The following is a 17775-nucleotide window of genomic DNA, read 5'->3' as shown; positions in this document are numbered from 1 at the left end:
CGATTGGTCTCATCTACTATGTCTCCCACCAGCTCCTCTGTAGGAAACAACTTGAGGCACTCAAATGGAAATGGCAAGGGGCGTTGCACTCCAGACTGGGACTCATCAAAGCAAACAGCAGGGCCAGGAGGGGTGAAATGGCTGGCGGCCTTACAGCTACCACAGAACTCCAGTACTTCATCCACTGTCGGTCTGCCTCCATCACCACCAGCATCTTCAAAGGGACCTGGGACTTCATCAGTGGACAAGGAGTCCTCAGATTCAGGGTTCTCAATGGCTACAAGGTTGGGGGGCAGCTTCTCACTGTCAGAATCTGATTCCTGACTTTCATACTCAGACTCATTGTCATAAAAAAAATCTCCAGAATTTCCACATTTGTGAGTTGTCTCCTTTGAAAAGACATTGCTAATGCTACAGCTTCTCACTAGCTATATACATAAATATACAACAACACTGAATGACTCAGAGTGGAAGTGAAAGGTTACGTAATTGACTGCCGGCACGGGCCACTTGTATCAATAAATCACTATCAGAAAATGTTTTGTGTGGTAATTATTTATATTTTATTCACGTTTTCAAGTTCTATTGACAAATCATGCATTCCGATTCTTGCATAGATTGTAATGGGTGCATATTATGTGTGTAATTTTTTTGTTGAGGTTTGTACTGATTATGATGAGCTACAAAGCATTCTGGGTTTCACGTAATCGTCTGTGCTACCAAAGATGTTATAACAAAATGAGATGAGTAAGGGTTCACACATTTTGAGAACTTCCGGAAATGAATGTTGGGATGTGAACGACGGTAGACGACACATCCAAGATACATACTATAAACAGACCAAACTCATCTTGTCTTCTCTTATCATCTTTGGTTTTTGTGAGAGAAAAAAAGCATGGTAGCACACAGAAACTACCCATCGTCGGATTACTTTCGATTTCCAGAGTGCTTTAGTCAATTATTTCGATCAATGGTGAGCTCACCCGTGATGTGATTAATTATAGTCATTTCTATTAGCTAATTCATATTGTAGTTTATGTTAGCCGAGAGTTATACAAATATGACCGCTTGTGTTACTTATAAAAAATGACTACTTGTGTTACGTCAATCTTTCCTCAGTTAGCAGGACAAACCTTTCACTAGGACAAATGTAGCCTACATTTTTCTGGTTTGGATAATTGTGTTATGCTGTAGATACTTCTGTGAATGTCTGAACATTGCATCCAAAAATAAACTGCTCACATTCTGGACATAACTTTGTAAGGACTGTGTTTGTGCAAAATGTTTCTGAAAAAAAAAAACAGTGGTCAGCTCAAAATGCTGATTGTTGCGTCATTCGAAACGGTCCGTTCTAAATAAGCGTTCTAATCACACCGGTTTGATCGTACGCTACAGGGACCACTGTAGAATGATCACACCCGTGTGATGGTACGTGTGAAAAGGTTAGCGCCAAGAATGGAATTCATTGCCCTTGACAATCAACCGTTCCCTGTCGTGGATGATGTTGGCATTCGCCAACTGGTCAAGCACCTTGAGCCACGGTACACACTACCAAGTAGACAAATTAGGCGCTATTCTTCAGATGTTGCCCTACCAAAACGCACATCTATGAGCTACTTGCTATGGGCGTCACTGCTATTAGCTTCACGACTGACATTTGGACCAGCGATGTCAGCCCCATGAGCATGCTGAGTCTGACAGCACAGTGGGTCGACAAGGATTTTGTACTGAGGAAAGCCGTATTGCAGCTTGGAAACACGAACACACTCCTAGCGCCATTCGAACAACTGAATCGAGAAATAAACTCATCAACTGCGTCTGCAGCAGACGTGATACCCTCTGTCATGGCATTGAACCGCCTGCTCAACAAAACTGCAAACACAGACTGTGGGGTTAAAACTTGCAAAAGTACTCGAGGCTGTGAACAAGCGATTCGGAGGCATTCTCTCTGAGCCTCTATACCATGCTCGATGCTAGGTACAAGGACCACTACTTCGATGCAGACATGAAACAGGGATTATGTGAAATGTTCGAGACACAGCTGGAAAAGATGTAAACGGACAGTGACAGTGTGCACCGAGGAAGAGAGGCCACAGACAGACAGAGCTGAAACCGATTAATCGGCATAGCCGATTTGTTTTGTTTTGTTTCCAGATTTGACCATATTAAGGACCAAAGGCTCATATTTCTGTGTGTTTATTATAATTAAGTCTATGATTTGACCAAGATGGCCGCCTCGCTTCGCGTTCCTTGGAAAATATGCAGTATTTTGTTTTTTTATGTGTTATTCCTTACATTGGTACCCCAGGTAATCTTAGGTTTCATTACATACAGTCGGGAGGAACTACTGAATATAAGAGCAACGTCAACTCACCATCGTTCCAACCAGGAATATGACTTTCCCGAAACGGATCCAGTGTTTTGCCTTCCACCCAATACAACGGATCTGATCCCAGCCGGCGACCCTATGCGACGCCGTAAAAGGGGCAAACGTAGCGGTCTCCTGGTCAGGCTTCGGAGACGGGCACATCGCGCTCCACTCCCTAGCATACTACTCGCCAATGTCCAGTCTCTTGACAATAAGGTTGATGAAATCCGAGCACGGGTAACATGCCAGAGGGACATCAGAGATTGTAACGTTCTCTGCTTCACGGAAACATGGCTAACTCAAGAGACGCTAACGGAGTCGGTGCAGCCAGCTGGTTTCTTCACGCATCGCGCCGACAGAAACATACATCTTTCTGGTAAGAAGAGGGGCGGGGGGGGGTATGCCTTATGATTAACGAGACGTGGTGTGATCATAACAACATACAGGAACTCAAGTCCTTCTGTTCACCTGATCTAGAACTCCTCACAATCAAATGTCGACCGCATTATCTACCAAGGGAATTCTCTTCGATTATAATCACAGCCGTATATATCCCCCCCCAAGCAGACACAACGATGGCCCTGAACGAACTTTATCTGACTCTTTGTAAACTGGAAACCACACACCCTGAGGCTGCATTCATCGTAGCTGGGGATTTTAACAAGGCCAATCTGAAAACAAAACTCCCTAAATTCTATCAGCATATCGATTGTGCTACCAGGGCTGGTAAAACCTTGGATCATTGTTACACTAATTTCCGCGACGCATATAAGGCCCTCCCCCGCCCTCCTTTCGGAAAAGCTGACCACGACTCCATTTTGTTGCTTCCAGCCTACAAACAGAAACTAAAACAACAAGCTCCCTCACTCAGGTCTGTTCAACGCTGGTCCGACCAATCTGATTCCACGCTTCAAGACTGCTTCGATCACGCGGATTGGAATATGTTCCGCATTGCGTCCAACAACAACATTGACGAATATGCTGATTCGGTGAGCGAGTTCATTAGAAAGTGCATTGACGATGTCGTACCCACAGCAACGATTAAAACATTCCCAAACCAGAAACCGTGGATTGACGGCAGCATTCGCGTGAAACTGAAAGCGCGAACCACTGCTTTTAACCAGAGCAAGGTGACCGGAAACATGACCGAATACAAACAGTGTAGCTATTCTCTCCGCAAGGCAATCAAACTAGCTAAGTCCCAGTACAGAGACAAAATTGAGTCGCAATTCAACAGCTCAGACACAAGAGGTATGTGGCAGGGTCTACAGTCAATCACGGATTACAAAAAGAAAACCAGCCCCGTCGCGGACCAGGATGTCTTGCTCCCAGACAGGCTTAATAACTTTTTTGCTCGCTTTGAGGACAATACAGTGCCACTGACACGGCCCGCTACCAAAACCTGCGGGCTCTCCTTCACTGCAGCCGAGGTGAGTAAAACACTTAAACGTGTTAACCCTCGCAAGGCTGCAGGCCCAGACGGCATTCCCAGCCGCGTCCTCAGAGCATGCGCAGACCAGCTGGCTGGTGTGTTTACGGACATATTCAATCAATCCTTATCCCAGTCTGCTGTTCCCACATGCTTCAAGAGGGCAACCAATGTTCCTGTTCTCAAGAAACCTAAGGTATCTGAAGTAAACGACTACCGCCCCGTAGCACTCACTTCCGTCATCATGAAGTGCTTTGAGAGACTAGTCAAGGACCATATCACCTCCACCCTACCGGACACCCAAGACCCACTCCAATTTGCTTACCGACCCAATAGGTCCACAGACGACGCAATCGCAACCACACTGCACACTGCCCTAACCCATCTGGACAAGAGGAATACCTATGTGAGAATGCTGTTCATCGACTACAGCTCAGCATTTAACACCATAGTACCCTCCAAACTCGTCATCAAGCTCGAGACGCTGGGTCTCGACCCCGCCCTGTGCAACTGGGTCCTGGACTTCCTGACGGGCCGCCCCCAGGTGGTGAGGGTAGGTAACAACATCTCCACCCCGCTGATCCTCAACACTGGGGCCCCACAAGGGTGCGTTCTGAGCCCTCTCCTGTACTCCCTGTTCACCCACGACTGCGTGGCCATGCACAACTCCAACTCAATCATCAAGTTTGCGGATGACACTACAGTGGTAGGCTTGATTACCAACAACGACGAGACGGCCTACAGGGAGGAGGTGAGGGCCCTCGGAGTGTGGTGTCAGGAAAATAACCTCACACTCAACGTCAACAAAACAAAGGAGATGATTGTGGACTTCAGGAAACAGCAGAGGGAGCACCCCCCTATCCACATCGACGGGTCAGTAGTGGAGAAGGTGGAAAGTTTTAAGTTCCTCGGTGTACACATCACGGACAAACTGAATTGGTCCACCCACACAGACAGCGTTGTGAAGAAGGCGCAGCAGCGCCTCTTCAACCTCAGGAGGCTGAAGAAATTCGGCTTGTCACCAAAAGCACTCACAAACTTCTACAGATGCACAATCGAGAGCATCCTGTCGGGCTGTATCACCGCCTGGTACGGCAACTGCTCCGCCCACAACCGTAAGGCTCTCCAGAGGGTAGTGAGGTCTGCACAACGCATCACCGGGGGCAAACTACCTGCCCTCCAGGACACCTACACCACCCGATGTCACAGGAAGGCCATAAAGATCATCAAGGACAACAACCACCCAAGCCACTGCCTGTTCACCCCGCTATCATCCAGAAGGCGAGGTCAGTACAGGTGCATCAAAGCAGGGACCGAGAGACTGAAAAACAGCTTCTATCTCAAGGCCATCAGACTGTTAAACAGCCACCACTAACATTTAGCGGCCGCTGCCAACATACTGACTCAACTCCAGCCACTTTAATAATGGGAATTGATGGAAATTATGTAAAAATGTACCACTAGCCACTTTAAACAATGCCACTTAATATAATGTTTACATACCCTACATTACTCATCTCATATGTATATACTGTACTCTATACCATCTACTGCATCTTGCCTATGCCGTTCTGTACCATCACTCATTCATATATCTTTATGTACATATTCTTTATCCCTTACACTTGTGTGTATAAGGTAGTAGTTGTGGAATTGTTAGGTTAGATTACTTGTTGGTTATTACTGCATTGTCGGAACTAGAAGCACAAGCATTTCGCTACACTCGCATTAACATCTGCTAACCATGTGTATGTGACAAATAAAATTTGATTTGATTTGATAGAGCAGTCTGACAGAGGTGGTAGGCAGCAGCAGGCTCGTAAGCATTCATTCAAACAGCACTTTACTGTGTTTGCCAGCAGCTCTTAGCAATGCTTGAAGCACAGCGCTGTTTATGACTTCAAGCCTATCAACTCCCGAGATTAGGCTGGCAATACTAAAGTGCCTATAAAAACATCCAATAGTCAAAGTTATATTAAATACATATGGTCGAGAGAAATAGTCAACGCATCATAATTCCTATAATAACTACAACCTAAAACTTCTTAACTGGGAATATTGAAGACTCATGTTAAAAGGAACCACCAGCTTTCATATGTTCTCGTATTCTGAGCAAAGAACTTAAACATTAGATTTTTTACATGGCACATATTGCACTTTTACTTTCTTCTCCAACACTGTGTTTTTGCATTATTTAAACCAAATTGAACATGCTTCATTATTTATTTGAGACTAAATAGATTTTATTAAGTTAAAATAAGTGTTCATTGTTCATTCGATATTGTTGTAATTGTCATTATTACAATTATATATATATATATATATATATATATATATATATTTATATATACAGTGGGGCAAAAAAAGTATTTAGTCAGCCACCAATTGTGCAAGTTCTCCCACTTAAAAAGATGAGAGGCCTGTAATTTTCATCATAGGTACACTTCAACTATGACAGACAAAATGAGGGGAAAAAATCCAGAAAATCACATTGTAGGATTTTTAATGAATTTATTTGCAAATTATGGTGGAAAATAAGTATTTGGTCAATAACAAAAGTTTATCTCAATACTTTGTTATATACCCTTTGTTGGCAATGACAGAGGTCAAACGTTTTCTGTAAGTCTTCACAAGGTTTTCACACACTGTTGCTGGTATTTTGGCCCATTCCTCCATGCAGATCTCCTCTAGAGCAGTGATGTTTTGGGTTTGTTGCTGGGCAACACGGACTTTCAACTCCCTCCAAAGATTTTCTATGGGGTTGAGATCTGGAGACTGGCTAGGCCACTCCAGGACCATGAAATGCTTCTTACGAAGCCACTCCTTCGTTGCCCGGGTGGTGTGTTTGGGATCATTGTCATGCTGAAAGACCCAGCCACGTTTCATCTTCAATGCCCTTGCTGATGGAAGGAGGTTTTCACTCAAAATCTCACGATACATGGCCCCATTCATTCTTTCCTTTACACGGATCAGTCGTCCTGGTCCCTTTGCAGAAAAACAGCCCCAAAGCATGATGTTTCCACCCCCATGCTTCACAGTAGGTATTCTTGGTGTTCTTTGGATGCAACTCAGCATTCTTTGTCCTCCAAACACGACGAGTTGAGTTTTTACCAAAAAGTTCTATTTTGGTTTCATCTGACCATATGACATTCTCCCAATCTTCTTCTGGATCATCCAAATGCTCTCTAGCAAACTTCAGACGGGCCTGGACATGTACTGGCTTAAGCAGGGGGACACGTCTGGCACTGCATGATTTGAGTCCCTGGCGGCGTAGTGTGTTACTGATGGTACGCTTTGTTACTTTGGTCCCAGCTCTCTGCAGGTCATTCACTAGGTCCCCCCGTGTGGTTCTGGGATTTTTGCTCACCGTTCTTGTGATCATTTTGACCCCACGGGGTGAGATCTTGCGTGGAGCCCCAGATCGAGGGAGATTATCAGTGGTCTTGTATGTCTTCCATTTCCTAATAATTGCTCCCACAGTTGATTTCTTCAAACCAAGCTCCTTACCTATTGCAGATTCAGTCTTCCCAGCCTGGTGCAGGTCTACAATTTTGTTTCTGATGTCCTTTGACAGCTCTTTGGTCTTGGCCATAGTGGAGTTTGGAGTGTGACTGTTTGAGGTTGTGGACAGGTGTCTTTTATACTGATAACAAGTTCAAACAGGTGCCATTAATACAGGTAACGAGTGGAGGACAGAGGAGCCTCTTAAAGAAGAAGTTACAGGTCTGTGAGAGCCAGAAATCTTGCTTGTTTGTAGGTGACCAAATACTTATTTTCCACCATAATTTGCTAATAAATTCATTAAAAATCCTACAATGTGATTTTCTGGATTTTTTTTTCTCATTTTGTCTGTCATAGTTGAAGTGTACCTATGATGAAAATTATAGGCCTCTCTCATCTTTTTAAGTGGGAGAGCTTGCACAATTGGTGGCTGACTAAATACTTTTTTGCCCCACTGTATATTAATCAGCATCGGCTTTTTTGGTCCTCCAAACGGTATCGGTGTTGAAAAATCATAATCGGTCGACCTTTAGTACAGCAAGTAAGTGAAATAAATAGGTTTTGATTATGTTTTACTGGTAATGGGGACATACGTAAATGCCAACAAAATAACTTTTCGGTCAGTGTGTGTGTGTGAACTATTTAACTGTACTAGAATGCTTAAAAGGCCACAAAAATGTCAAATATCGGTATCGTTTTTTTGGGCAAGGAAAATATTGGATATTGGTATCGGCCAAAAATGTCATATCGGTGCATCCCTAATATAAATATATAGAGATTTATATTTACTAAGGAGAAAGAAGCTCTTCATTTTATGGGGCATACTCAACCAACCCACCACCAATATGTAGCACCCACTTGAGGTAAAAACCTGGCTGCTACAGCAGTGCAGCCTAAACTACCAGCACTAGAGAAGACGAGGGAATAGGGATGGATTTCTTACCTGAATCTCATATAAATGAGCGATGTGGAACTGAACTGTGAATAGAAAAAGAGAGAGCGAGAGATATAAACTGATACACAGGACAGGAGAATAATCACTTACATAGGGTGCTCTCTCACGTTTCCCCTAGTGATGAAACCAAAACAGAAGCTACAGCAACAACTGGTAGAAATTCATGAGAAGAAAAACATGTTTTTACAGAAAGAGCTATAGCAAATAAATCCATGTACTGTTTCTGTATCCCTGTGGGGAAAAGATGGGTGCAGACCAAAGTAGTCTGCATGGTGTGTGGTTACAGATGGGAGAGGGGGAGGTTAGGTCCCCAGTGTGTGTGTGTGTAGATGAAACTGCTCACATGTAAGTGTGTGTGTCAGAGTCTCAGCTCTGGCGAGGTAGTTTATGCCGATCCCCCCCCTAATGCTGTCTCCTAGGCAACCCAGTCTTAGGCAGGCGTTCGGAGTGTGTGTGTGCGCGCGCGCGCGTGTGTGTCTCCTTGACAACCCCTGGCTCAGGCAAACGGGCTGTGGGGAAATGGCATGACAACTGGGAGGAAATAATCAAATGATAAAAATATCCAGCCTGCATTCTGTGGCCTTTCCTTTATGTGGTTAATACTGAGAAATGGTCAACCTGACAATGTCATATTTAATAATCCAGCAACACATCAGCTCGCCTACCTAGCTCAACATGCTGGGAGAGAACAGGAGAGAGAGGTAATGAATTGGGGTTTCAGTGATGGTACCAAACAGGAGAGGAATGCTGTTTGTGTGTGTGCACGCGGGCGTGCAGAGAGAGAAATGGGGGTGTAATGTTACTTACTTTCAGCTTTGGACAAAGTGCAGGGGTTGGAGTCAATCAAAGCCAGTTGAAAATGCTGCAGAGAGAGAGAGAGAGAGAGAGAGAAAGAGCGAGAGAAACAGAGAGAGAAAGTCATGTTGGAGGGTTTCCATGCAACTTTGTTCCTATATGACAAAGGTTCAGCATTTTACATGAAGGATACACACGTCTGGTTCCTCCAGGCTGACAAACGTATGCTTAAAAAGTATAACGTGGAATTGATCCAATGGATGGTCTAACAGGGCAACAGACAGAGAGTGCATCCACAAAGACAGGGTTGTCAATGGCAGTGGTTCTCAAACCTCTCCATGGGGACCCCCAGAAGTTTCACAATTTTGTTGTAGCCCTGAACTAACTCATCAGATTCACCTAGTCAAGGGCTTGATGATTAGTTGACCATTTTAAAAATCAGGTGTGCTATAGCTGTGGAATAGTTAAAATACATAGAACAGCTGAGGGTCCCACGAGGAGAGATTTGAGAACCCCTGGCCTATGGGACTAGCCTCCACGATCCTGCTGCAATGTCTCCTCAACTCTCTGTGGATGATATAATTTCCCCAACTCCCCCTAGTCTAGCGTTTGTAAATGAATGAGACTGGATAGGTGTAACCAATATTGCGATAGCCTCACCTAACCTTCCAGAGGGCTCCTCGACATATAATTTTTTACCTATCCAGTCTCTTCAGATGTGCACCCACCAGGTGAAGGGGAGGCTAGTCACTCAGACAGACACACCAGCAGCAGACATAGCAGAGCAGCAGCCTTTCACTGCAGCAGAAAGCAGCCCTTTAAACACACACCACACACACACACCTCAGCATCAACGACCCCATTACACTGCAGCAACATGACAGAGAGGGGGAGAGAAACAGAGAAGGGGAGGGGGATAACAGAGGCGACCTGCAGAATGTCCTCATCCTCCTCCGATCCTTCATCTCACCACGTCATATGTCCATTCATCTTATCCAAGCGGACATTCCTTCTGTTCATCCTTGGAAGGACAGACTTAATCCTCCCTATTCCTACAGTAGTAACTGTCTGTCTGTCACAAATGACAGGACTCCGGAGCAGCCTGGACACTAATGCTCATGCTTGGCGGATGGTAGTTCAGCCTGGATGCTACTGCAAATGTTAACTTGTGGCTAACCGTTAACCCCACCCAAGGCTCACAGAGAGATTAACCCAGAACACAGAGCCAGGTGGTAGGTCAGTGCCACCAAGCTTTCCAGTAGGGAAGCCAAGTCTACACTCATTGCTTTGGAACAGGATGGAGATTTGAATCACTTTGATCCTCATCCTGCCCTGTCTGACACCTCAGCAACAAACGGCCCAATCCCAACTAATAATCCCTGCTAGTCAGCCAAGCAGAAAGCCATCTGCAGCAGACAGCCTAGTCAACCAGCCAGTCAGTCCAGCCAGCTGGTTAAGAGCAGTAGCTCCCCCTCCTGTACCTGGGGCAGGCAGCAGGCCCCAGTTTTAACATGTAGTCTCTACTGGTTTCAGTTGCTTGTTCTGGTGGCTGCAGCCCTTAGTGCCATTTCAGGAAGCATGTGAAGGAAGACATTATCTGGACCTCAAGCCACCAACCCTGGTCTTGGGAGAGCTACAGGCTTTTGTTCCAGCCCAGCTTTAACTAACACACCTGATTCATCACAACCTTCATGCTGTAGTTCTCCAGCACAAGTAAAGGAGTAAAGACAGAACAGCCAGCAGCACTATAAAGGCCATAGCATAATCCCCCTATACAAATACACCATGACCATAATGCCTAAACAAATAGATAAATAATACACTTCTGCAGCATGCAGAAAAATGGTGCCAGAGAAGAAGACTGATGTTTTACGTGTCCCCAACCGATTGTGTTTTTTTGTTCATTTAGTTGCATAATTCTTTTTACTTATTTTGTACAATGTTGCTGCTACCGTCTCTTATGACCGAAATCAACTTCTGGACATCAGGACTGCGATTACTCACCACGGACTGGCAGAATCCATTTTTTCCTTTAACGAGTCTGACGAGCCCGACGCGAACGATATACTGCTTTCTCGGGAACAGGCCCAGATCCCCGTGATTTGCGTGAAGAGGAGGCGGAGAAAAAGGGGCCAAAGGGCGGGCTGCCTTCTGAGAATTAGTAGGCGATCGAATAAACCCCCACTTCCTTCCATTCTGCTAGAAAACGTGCAATCTTTGGAGAATAAAATAGATGACCTACGCGCAAGATTAAACTACCAACGGGACATTCAAAATTGTAACATCTTATGCTTCACGGAGTCGTGGCTGAACGATGACACTATCAACATACAGCTGGCTGGTTATACGCTGTACAGGCAGGATAGAACAACGGCGTCTGGTAAGACAAGAGGAGGCGGAAGATGTATTTTTGTAAATAACAGCTGGTGCACGATATCTAAGGAAGTCTTGAGCTACTGCTCGCCTGAGGTAGAGTATCTCATGATAAGCCATAGACCACACTATCTACCTCGAGAGTTTATCTGTATTTTTCGTAGATGTTTACATACCACCTCAGTCAGAGGCTGGCACCATAAGCAAACAACAAAATGCTCTCCCAGAGGCGGCGCTCCTAGTAGCCTGGGACTTTAATGCAGGGAAACTTAAATATTTTTTTTTACCTCATTTCTATCAGCATGTTAAATGCAACCAGAGAGAAAAAAACAGATTAAAAAAAATACAAAATAAAAACTCTGTACCACCTTTACTCCACACACAGCTCTCCCTCAACCTCCATTTGGCAAATCTGACCATAATTCTATCCTCCTGATTCCTGCTTACAAGCAACAATTAAAGCAGGAAGCACCAGCGACTAGATAAATAAAAATGTGGTCAGATGAAGCAGATGCTAAGCTACAGGACTGTTTTGCTAGCACAGACTGGAATATGTTCCGGGATTCCTCCGATGGTATTGAGGAGTACACATCAGTCACCGGCAAAATCAATAAGTGCTTCGAGGACATCGTCCCCACAGTGACCGTATGTACATACCCCAACCAGAGGCCATGGATTACAGGCAACATCCGCACTGAGCTAAAGGCTAGAGCTGCCGTTTTCATGGAGCGGGACTCTAACCCGGAAGCTTATAAGAAATCCAGCTATGCCTCCGATGAACCATCAAACAGGCAAAGCGTCAATACAGGACTAAGATCGAATCGTACTACACCGGCTCTGACACTCGTCGGATGTGACAGGGCTTGCAAACCATTACAGACTACAAAGAGAAGCACAGCCGAGAGCAGCCCAGTGACACATGCCTACCAGACGAGCTAAACTACTTCTATGCTCGCTTCGAGGCAAATGGCACTGAAACATGCATGAGAGCATCAGCTGTTCCAGAAGACTGTGTGATCACGCTCTCCGCAGCCGATGTGAGTAAGACCTTTAAACAGGTCAACATTCACAAGGCCGCAGGGCCAGACTGATTACCAGCACATGTACTGCGAGCATGCGCTGACCAACTGGCAAGTGTCTTCACTGACATTTTCAACCTCTCCTTGTCCTAGTCTGTAATACCAACATGTTTTAAGCAGACCACCACAGTGCCTGTGCCCAAGAACACTAAGGTACCCTGCCTAAATGACTATTAACCCGTAGCACTCACGTCTGTAGCCATGAAGTGCTTTGAAAGGCTGGTCATGGCTCACAACACCATTATCCCAGAAACCCTAGGCCCACTCCAATTTGCATACCGCCCCAACTGATCCACAGATGATGCAACCTCTATTGCACTCCACACTGCCCTTTACCCACCTGGACAAAAATAACACCTATGTGAGAATGCTATTCATTGACTACAGCTCAGCGTTCAACACCATAGTGCCCCCAAAGCTCATCAATAAGCTAAGGACCATGGGACTAAACACCTCCCTCTGCAACCACATCCACCATGCTGATCCTCAACACAGGGGCCCCCTCTGGGGTGCGTGCTCAGTCCCCTCCTGTGCTCCCTGTTCACCCACGACTGCATGGCCAGGCACGACTCCAACACCATCATTAAGTTTGCCGATGACACAATAGTGGTAGGTCTGATCACAGACAATTACGAGACAGCCTATGGGGAGGAAGTCAGAGACCAGACCGTGTGGTGCAAGGACAACAACCTCTCCCTCAACGTGATCAAGACAAAGGAGATGATTGTGGACTACAGGAAAAAGAGGACCGAGCACGCCCCCATTCTCATCAATGGGGCTGCAGTGGAGCAGGTTGAGAGCTTAAAGTTCCTTGGTGTCCAAATCACCAACAAACTAACATGGTCCAAGCACACAAAGACAGTTGTGAAGAGGGCACGACAAAACCTATTCCCCCTCAGGAGACTGAAAAGATTTGGCATAGGTCCTCAGATCCTCAAAAAGTTCTACAGCTGCACCATCGAGAGCATCCTGTCTGGTTGCATCACTGCCTGGTATGGCAAATGCTCGGCCTCCGACCGCAAGGTACTACAGAGGGTAGTGCGAACGGCCCAGTACATCACTGGGGCCAAGCTCCTTGCCATCCAGGACCTCTATACAAGTGGGTGTCAGAGGAAGGCCCTAAAAATTGTCAAAGACTCCAGCCACCCTAGTCATAGACTGTTCTCTCTGCAACCGCACAGCAAGCGGTACCGGAGTGCCAAGTCTAGGTCCAAGAGGCTTCTAAACAGCTTCTACCCCCAAGCCATAAGACTCCTGAACATCTAATCAAATGGCTACCCAGACTATTTACATTGCCCCCCTATTTTACACCACTGCTACTCTCTGTTGTTATCATCTATGCAGTCACTTTAATAACTCTACCTACAGTGGGGCAAAAAAGTATTTAGTCAGCCACCAATTGTGCAAGTTCTCCCACTTAAAAAGATGAGAGAGGCCTGTAATTTTCATCATAGGTACACTTCAACTATGACAGACAAAATGAGAAAAAAAAATCCAGAAAATCACATTGTAGGATTTTTAATGAATTTATTTGCAAATTATGGTGGGAAATAAGTATTTAGTCACCTACAAACAAGCAAGGTTTCTGGCTCTCACAGACCTGTAACTTCTTCTTTAAGAGGCTCCTCTGTCCTCCACTCGTTACCTGTATTAATGGCACCTGTTTGAACTTGTTATCAGTATAAAAGACACCTGTCCACAACCTCAAACAGTCACACTCCAAACTCCACTATGGCCAAGACCAAAAAGCTGTCAAAGGACACCAGAAACAAAATTGTAGACCTGCACCAGGCTGGGAAGACTGAATCTGCAATAGGTAAGCAGCTTGGTTTGAAGAAATCAACTGTGGGAGCAATTATTAGGAAATGGAAGACATACAAGACCACTGATAATCTCCCTCGATCTGGGGCTCCACGCAAGATCTCACCCCGTGGGGTCAAAATGATCACAAGAACGGTGAGCAAAAATCCCAGAACCACACGGGGGGACCTAGTGAATGACCTGCAGAGAGCTGGGGCCAAAAGTAACAAAGCCTACCATCAGTAACACACTACGCCGCCAGGGACTCAAATCCTGCAGTGCCAGACGTGTCCCCCTGCTTAAGCCAGTACATGTCCAGGCCCGTCTGAAGTTTGCTAGAGAGCATTTGGATGATCCAGAAGAAGATTGGGAGAATGTCATATGGTCAGATGAAACCAAACTAGAACTTTTTGGTAAAAACTCAACTCGTCGTGTTTGGAGGACAAAGAATGCTGAGTTGCATCCAAAGAACACCATACCTACTGTGAAGCATGGGGGTGGAAACATCATGCTTTGGGGCTGTTTTTCTGCAAAGGGACTAGGACGACTGATCCTTTTAAAGGAAAGAATGAATGGGGCCATGTATCATGAGATTTTGAGTGAAAACCTCCTTCCATCAGCAAGGGCATTGAAGATGAAACGTGGCTGGGTCTTTCAGCATGACAATGATCCCAAACACACCGCCCGGGCAACGAAGGAGTGGCTTCGTAAAAAGCATTTCAAGGTCCTGGAGTGGCCTAGCCAGTCTCCAGATCTCAACCCCATAGAAAATCTTTGGAGGGAGTTGAAAGTCCGTGTTGCCCAGCAACAGCCCCAAAACATCACTGCTCTAGAGGAGATCTGCATGGAGGAATGGGCCAAAATACCAGCAACAGTGTGTGAAAACCTTGTGAAGACTTACAGAAAACGTTTGACCTCTGTCATTGCCAACAAAGGGTATATAACAAAGTATTGAGATAAACTTTTGTTATTGACCAAATACTAATTTTCCACCATAATTTGCAAATAAATTCTTAAAAAATCCTACAATGTGATTTTCTGGATTTTTTCCCCTCATTTTGTCTGTCATAGTTGAAGTGTACCTATGATGAAAATTACAGGCCTCTCTCATCTTTTTAAGTGGGAGAACTTGCACAATTGGTGGCTGACTAAATCATTTTTTGCCCCACTGTACATGTACATATTACCTCAAATAACCGGACATTGATCCTGTACCGGTACCCCCCTGTATATAGTTTTGCTATTGTTATTTTACTGCTGCTCTTTAATTACTTTTATTTCTTATCTGTATTTTATTTATTTTTTTAACTGCTTGTTGGTTAGGGGCTACTAAGTAAGCAATTCACTGTAAGGTCTACACCGGTTGTATTCGGCACATGTGACTACTATTTGATTTGCAACAGTGTCCTGTCTTTTACAATGTCTTCTCGCCATCTCACCAGCCTGTGACTAGGACACACCTACAGAGCATAGCTTACTGCATTAGAAAGGCCATACTGTACCATACGTAGACACTGACTTTTAGTCTCTACTGGTAACGCAACACTGGAAAGGGAGGCAAGAGAATGTAACCCAAATCAAAGCTCCTGCAGCAAGACCAGGCACAACATCCTCATCATAACATGGTGCTGCAGACAGAGGCGCTGGTCTAAAATAAACATAAGGTGTCACACACAGTTAAGAATCATCGGCCTTGCAGCAGAAGCGGTCAATGTCAGACATAAAAATCAGGGCAGCTCAGCCAACCTCCCTCCCTCTCGCTCTCTCACACCTCAGTTAGGGCTGGCAGGGAGTGAGCCTCTGCTAACACACACAGTCATTACTGTCACACACACACACAAACCGAGGAGTGGGAGATTTAACTGGGTCAAACACACACATATCTTCAAAGCCACACACACCTAATCAATAACACACACACACTGGTCATTGAGAATATATCACCACATCAAACACAAATGCAATACATTACCAATACATGCCAAGCCTTTTGTGCGGTGCAGGAACTCCCTTAAACGCCATTACATCCTCCAGCAGCCCTCTTCTTCTCTCCCTTTCCCTCCCTCTATAGCTCTCTATCGCTCCACTACCAGGCAGATAATGCGGCAGGATTGTCAGCTTGCCTTTCCTCCCCCCCTCTTGCTCTCTCTCTCCACTCTCTCCGTTCTCTGTGTCACTGATTCCTATTTAGCAGACGGCTGCAATAGAGAGAGGAGCGAGATGACGATAACTCCAGGCAAGCAGGCAGTCACCCTCTCTCCTCTTCCTCCCCCTCTCTCTCGCTCTCCTCCAGCTGAGAATCTTCTCTATGGTCACACAGGAAGGACGATTCTCATCACCTGACTAATATGCACCAGTCAATTACTCTCATCCTCCCTCTCACTCTCTTGTTCTGCCTCTCTCACAGCTTACATTGTGGGGTAGGTGTGTGTTGTAGGTACAGTAACAGCTGTTGGTAACTGGCAAGACATACATTCTATGTAAAATGGCTGAGTGTTTCCATAGGTTGGCTCATTGATTCCTTTTACATGAAAATACTAACAGCATTTCTAAACTGTTACTATGGCTAAGCCTTTTCTCCATCCAGCAAACTTACCACTGCCTTCCTCCCTCCTCCCGCTCTGTCAGGAAGGAGGAAAAGCAATTGTCGCAAAGGCCGTATGCTTTGAGGTCTACACCCCTCCCTTCTCTCTCCCCTCCTTTACACACATCACTCAGCCTCCCTTCTTCTCATTCCTTTTTTCCCTCTACTCATACCCTCTCCATCTCTCCTCCCTACTCTATTATTTTCTCTCTCTCTGCTCACACCTCCTCCTCCTTCTCTCCATAGATAACTGGGCCAGTGTGTGTGTGCACGCCTGTGTGGCTGGCAGGGTGCCGTAGAGCTCAGTGGGGAGTGTATGTGACTAAGGCAAGGGAGGACGTGCAGCACGTGTGCAGCCTGTTCAGTTCAATACTGCTTCTTGTGCACACACACAGTCAGCAGCCAATCAAGGGCGAGCCAGTGCAGGACCAGAAACACTAGACACCTGGCTCTTTCCCCTCCTCTCCCAGGGAATCCCGGCTCATCTCACCAGTCTGAGAACCTATCCTGGGTACAAATCTCCCCATGGCTCCTAGTCTCTCAAGACAAAAAGGGTTGCCTCCCACAATGTACCAATGTTGGAGCTTAACATGTCTTTATGTATACAACATTACTTTGGAATAGAGGAAAAGGCACAAATAGGAGCTAGCAAGATTGAGATCACAGATGTTATATTTATTGAGTGCCTTTCGCAAACGGCTAGTTTGCATGAGCTTCAGCAATATACCGTATACCGACAGTATGATTTTAGATAGATGATGTTATTGTGAAGTGGAAACGTCTAGGAGCAACAACGGCTCAGCCGCGAAGTGGTAGGCCACACAAGCTCACAGAATGGGACCGCCGAGTGCTGAAGTGTGTAACGCGTACAAATTGCCTGTCCTCGGTTGC

The 17775-nt window shown here is 45.5% G+C and overlaps 1 protein-coding gene across 3 annotated transcripts in view; it reads right to left on the bottom strand.

Moving 5' to 3' along the window:
• The window catches only part of kdm6a (lysine (K)-specific demethylase 6A), a 101821-nt gene that overhangs the window by 49210 nt on the left and 34836 nt on the right, over window positions 1-17775 (bottom strand). For all 3 annotated transcript variants that reach the window (XM_039014844.1, XM_039014843.1, XM_039014845.1), the window contains 2 exons: window positions 9061-9115; window positions 8242-8276 (listed from right to left, as the gene is read on the bottom strand). In XM_039014844.1, coding sequence (XP_038870772.1) covers window positions 8242-8276; window positions 9061-9115 — 90 coding nt within the window. The remainder of the gene's footprint in view (window positions 1-8241; window positions 8277-9060; window positions 9116-17775) is intronic.

Source organism: Salvelinus namaycush, chromosome 19 (assembly GCF_016432855.1).
Source record: "Salvelinus namaycush isolate Seneca chromosome 19, SaNama_1.0, whole genome shotgun sequence".
In the NCBI taxonomy this organism is placed as follows: Eukaryota; Metazoa; Chordata; class Actinopteri; order Salmoniformes; family Salmonidae; genus Salvelinus; species Salvelinus namaycush.
This window is presented reverse-complemented; position numbering and strand designations above follow the sequence as displayed.